This window comes from Podarcis melisellensis (assembly GCF_964234715.1).
Source record: "Podarcis melisellensis genome assembly, chromosome: 1".
Lineage (NCBI taxonomy): Eukaryota > Metazoa > Chordata > Lepidosauria > Squamata > Lacertidae > Podarcis > Podarcis melisellensis.
In genome coordinates, this window is record NC_138528.1 from 78,673,912 (window position 1) to 78,679,495 (window position 5,584).

General features: G+C 47.3%; 1 protein-coding gene across 5 annotated transcripts in view; it reads left to right on the forward strand.

Moving 5' to 3' along the window:
* RAB3IL1 (RAB3A interacting protein like 1) overlaps positions 1-4,726 on the forward strand; it is a 30,796-nt gene extending 26,070 nt beyond the window's left edge. For all 5 annotated transcript variants that reach the window (XM_081930861.1, XM_081930860.1, XM_081930862.1 and 2 more), the window contains one exon: positions 842-4,726. In XM_081930861.1, the coding sequence (XP_081786987.1) occupies positions 842-924 (83 nt within the window). In that variant the 3' untranslated portion in view covers positions 925-4,726. The remainder of the gene's footprint in view (positions 1-841) is intronic.
* Positions 4,727-5,584: the final 858 nt, after the last annotated feature.

Genomic DNA, 5,584 nt, shown 5'->3' on the forward strand with positions numbered 1-5,584 from the left:
ACTGGCTAGCTCCTAAGACTATGCAACCACTTCCTAGCATGGAGGAACTGCTGACTCAGAGCTCAGCTTTTCATTCAGAGACTTGGCAAGGAGCTCCCAAGAGGGAGGGATCGATTCTTCCCCACTCCATCTGCACAGCTTGTCATTTTTACCCAAGGCAGGCTCAAGATGAATGACATTTCCACACTAGCCAAATGAAGTGTGAGGCAGAATGCAAAGCGAGGGGCAGGGAAACCAGATAAAACGAGATGAGCAAGGTGAAGCTGAAGTTAGGATGGCTGCAAGTCCAGCTTTGATCCTGGTAGAATTTGGCCCGTTTGAAACCAAGCTCTGGTCCACAGATACTTGCCAGATCAGTGAATGGGGAAAGATGCAGTGGCCGAAATGTCAAAGCATATGCTTAAAAAGAGTATCCTAACACCATGCCTCTAACCCACAAGGGAAGTAGCTTTGCCAATCCTTAGCCTTCATTAGCTATATTAGTGACATTCAGAAGGTGCTGCTTCTAATGTTAATGGATGGTGGGTGGTATGCACATTTAATCAATGTATTTTTTAAGAAAAGACAAGCTGAACATCAGCCTGCTGTGTTGCTCTCCTAGACACTAGATGGGTTGGCATTTCCAAAAGGAGGATGTAGAATCTATTAGATACCAGCTCCCATTAGCCCTAGCCAGCACAATCAGTGGTTCGGGGTGATGGAAGTTGTCATCCAACAACATCTGGAGGGCCACAGCTTCTCCACCCCAGTGTAGAGCAAAGAGGCGTACTTGTCTTCTACTTTATGGCTCTCTCTGGTGCTTCACTCTCCTCTCTCTCTCTCTTCCTCTCTCCCCTTGCAGTGGAATTGATGTACTGGGAAATCATGCGTCTCAGAAAGGAAATGTCCATAGCTAAGCTGGGGTTCTTCCCCAGTGAGATGTAGCTGCGGACTGGCACTCTGGAAGGGCATCACCTTACCACTACTCCGCCAGGCAGCTAGAGGGCTTGACCCAGCACATCTCCTGGTGCTGGCAGGATATAAACTGAAGCTGCCTGATGTAAACTGAAGAGATAAGAAGCACAGATTTCCCCATTGCATTATCTGCAGAGCTTCCTGACAGTGCTTAGCCTGATGCAGAGTGGCCAAGGGACCAGCCCTTCTATGGCTCAACTGAATGAAGTCGTCTCTGGACTCCTCCCTTCCCCTGTCTCTATGCATTCCACAGCCATTATATATCAAGTCTTCTTCAAAGATCTGCTTCTGCAGGTTCTGAGGCCATGGCAGGCCCTTGGGCTCATTATCTGCTTGCTGCTCTGCAATGCAAATGTAGCTGGGCATTCCCGCACAACAGAAAGAGAGAGATTTGGACTCTTCCACGCAGCTGCCAACTCCAACCGTGACTGGGCACGAGGGTGTTAGTGCTGTATGGTGGCCTTGTTTGATGGCCTCTACGTGTGTGTTCTTCCAGTTGTTTCCCAGGCAGCTCTCCTCCTGAGGAGCCCGCAAGAGTCAGCCGGGGGCTGGTTTCTATTTATAGCTCAGGGTTTGCCGTTTGGTTGTGTGACAGATCCGATACCTAGGCAGGCATCTGTTCTAGGCCAAAACTCTGGCTGGAGCCTCGCTTGCGCTGTAAAAGTGGGGAAATTGCATAACAGGCAGTGGCCCACAACCACATTGAGGTCAGCTGCGCGAGACCGCAGATGCTTTTGCTCCCACTCTACAGGCCAGAGAGTTGGCTGCTGCCACATTAGTGTTCTAGGGAGCAGCTGTCCTCAGCTGACACCCTCCTCCCCACAGGCTCCTTCACTGTGCTTTGTTGCAGTCCAAACGACACTCTTGTGGCATTTTGTGCAACACATTTCAGCTCCGCTCCAGCTTCCCATTTGGTGCTTGCGTCTGCCTTGACAGTATTATAGACTCTTGTGTGAAGCATTCTCTCTTTTGCTTCATTCACGTTGGAGCTTAAGAAGGACTTCACATCTTGAATATTCTGGCACAATTTTGGGGTTTGTACAGCTCAGCCTTCCCCAACCTAGCACCCTCCAGAGGTTTTGGGCTGCACCTCTCATCATCCCTAGGAAACACAGCCTATGGTGAAGGATGATGGGAGTTGGAGTCCAACAGCAGACTGGGGGACACCACGTTCGCCACCCCTCATGTACATCCTGCATTTTTTTTTTTAAAGGGGGGAGGATGGGGATAATATTTGGATTCAAGTGATACAAATAAATCTTGGCCCCTGAATTGTTTTGGTACTGTAAAAAAAGAACCAAACTTGATTCTGAATTTGTAAATCAGAGTTGGAAGACCTGTTGAATGTTGACAGAAGTGAAAAGTCTTCCTCACTTAGCTTTTGATACGAATTTTTTTTAATGGGAAGGGGAGAATGAGGTTTATCTTTTGGATGCTGTGCCTGATTTCTGAAATGGGAGCGGCTAGGGTTGTGCTCTAGCTGGAAGCAGCATCCTCTGCCCTGAGAGCCATTTCCTCCTATTCCCAGGCAAATGGGAGGCTGGCTGGTGGCTGCTCAGTAGTGAAGGGGAGGCGCTCTGCCCATGCTGGAAAGCACTCACTATGCTATATTCCACAGATGAGCTCTGGCACTGAGAACGGGGCTTCAACGGTGAACCCTGGTATCCGTGAAGCCCTGACAGCATCCATGGCCAGAGCATCTCACTATAAATACAATGGAGTACATTTAAATCATCTTGGCCATAGCGAGCGGTTGCATCATCACCTCTGGTTCCATTAGGCAGAAACTACTGGCTGGTGCTAAAACGTCTTGAACACCCCAGTGCTGCTGGTTGCCCCATGATGCCTGCACTGTACGCCTGGCTTTGTGTGATCTTGTGACTGGCAATCCCAATTCCACTCCCTGGAGGAGGAGCACCATATCTGCTTTCATAGGAAAGAATCGCCTGCCTTTTGGGATTGTGTGCAATGGAGAGCACTTTTTGGTATCATTGAAGTAAATGCCTTTTCTTTCTTTCCTTTTGAGTGCAGTATCTCCTTAGTATTGCAGGTAAGTGGCTGTCTTATTAGACCTCGATGGCTGGAGAGAAATGTGGGTTCCCTGCCACTTGGCTGCTTAGTGGCCCAGGGCTTGGTTTCATCTTGATCACATGTAGTAGCACTTGCATGCTAAGGATTATAGTAAATATATATATAAATATATATATGTAGCTTAAAAAGTTATTCTCCCCAAAGATGTATCTGGGAGAAAATATTATTGGAATTTATGCTTACAGGAGAAAACGTTGCAACAACACTTGCCTCTTCCTGCTTTAGACAAGGCTTCCTGCTTTAGTGAAAGGACAGCTTCTCAAGGGATCCTCTTGACCTTGCTCTCAGCCGTGGGGCATTCTGCTCCTCACCTCTGCAGGGATGGTGAACTGCCCAGCAGGTTTACACCCAGCAATTCTTGAAATGGCAGAATTCCTAGTACCATGGCCTGCTTCCCATTTCCTTGCCTGCGTTTGTGTTTGTGGAGGGGTTTAGCCCTTATTTCCTACAGCTAATTTCACTGTGAACATTAAATCCTTGATTCAGTAAGAGAGGATTCCCATACTATGCTCCACAGGGCAAGCTGTGACCCTCCAGATATTGCTGGACTACAGCACCCATCATCCTTGCCTATTGGCCATGCTGGCTGGAGCTAATGGGGGTTGGAGTCTTCTACAAATGATCAAACCAGGCCAGCTCCTGGTTAATGACAGTCTACATGCTGCTTTGCACATTATGGCAAGCCACAGACTGACTTACCATGACCACTTGAATGTGATGGCTCCCTGAGAAGAGCTCGCACCTGCTTTGCTCCTCCCTAGACTGCTTAGGTCAACATGTGACAGCAGTTAAGCCAAGGTTTGGCCTTCATGGGATCCTGAGTAAGGTCTCATGCCTTAACTGCAATCTGTAATTGTAGGACAAAACTTGGCTTCTGAGCTAGGCGAAGAGCCCAGGATCTGATGGCATGCTAAGCCAGACTCTGGCTTAGCTCCATGCACCAGTGACCTAAAAAACCCCCAGGAAGGAGCAAAGCCTAAGCACCAGCATGTTCATGTTAAGTCATGGTTTTGCTTAGTGTGATGGGCAAGCTCTCAGTGCCTCTCCAAGAAAGAGTTCTGCTGCAGGAGAAGCATTCAGTCACGCATCATCTCCACACCTTGATGAGCATAATTATTAGTTGCCATATTTCTTCTATCGTAGAAAGACTTCCCATACTATCTCCCTGGTTTTTGCTGCAGCAAATTAGGAGTGCTATCTGGAAATTCCTTACAGTAAACAGACACTACTCTACTGGAAGCAGGTAATGACATTGGAAGCTGCCTTCTATTGAGTCCAGCCTTTGCTCCACCTGGCTCAGAGTTGTTTGCACGTCGCTCTCCTTGCTCTCCATTTAATGGGTCAGATGCTGTAAGTGGGAGTCCCGATGATGATAAATTTATTGAAGAGCCTGGCTTTCTAAATTCATCCACCACTCACAGCCACTCTCTCCAAACTGCTGGAGGAAGCACCTGTTTTGCTTCCTGTCTCTTACGGGAAGGGGCAACTGCTGAGCTGTTCTCTTGGCTGCATTATTATCTCCTTACTCACATGTTCATATTTTAATAAAATATACTGATCTCTATTTAATAAATAGACTGCAGTACTGACAGTGAGGCTGGTTCTTATTGCCTTTGGGCTGTTTTATTCCTTTTGAAGCCTGCATGTATTCCAGCTGCAAAATAAACAGCACATTTTCAAAGCAGAGTTCATTGTATTTCTCTCCTCAACCCCTACGAAGATTAATTCTTAAGTATGAGATGATTTTAGCTTCCTGTAGTGAAGAGGTGTGCCCAGAATTAACTCTAGTACACACTAAGCTTGGATCACCATCAGTTTGCGTCAGGATTACCTGCCACCTGGGCCTTGAATAGATTAAGCGGTAATTAACCAAGGATAGGAACTGCCAAGCTCAGGCTGAGACTTCAAAGGCCTGTTGGGTCCAGCTGGCAAACGAACACAGATACTTCTGTCTTGCCTTCTTGGTGGCTAGACAAGCAGCCAAGGGGCAAAGTAGACGAATGGACATTTGCAATGCAACATTGACAGTATAAAAATAAGTAGTCTCAGGTGTTTGCTTTTGGAACAGAGGAATGGCACCAACAGATGTGGCACTGCTTAACTCTTGAGATGGGACATGTGGTTCTCCAGATGGCATTGGACTTCACCTCCTATCAGCCCTGACCAGTATGGCCAACTGTTAGGGATGATGGGAGTTGTAGTCCAACAGCATCGGGAATGTCACAAGTTCCCCACCAACCTTTTCTTCTGCTTCAAGTTTCCTCCTGGACATAACTCTACTGCACGTGCATTGGAACCCTGATGGGGATAAGCAAACTCGTGTCTGGGTGAGAGAAAATTGCTTCCTTTCATAAACCCCCCCTCCTGATAAGACCCCAATTTATTTGCAGGTATTTTCTAACTTGCCACCTCTGGCTGTCCCTTTATTGGCTGGGAATCCATTAGGCTTTCTTTGCCTTACTGTTTTGAAAGGCTATGTTAGAATCCTAAGAGTTGGAGTGGTGCTTCAGAGGCAGACTAGAGGAGGGATCATCAAGTG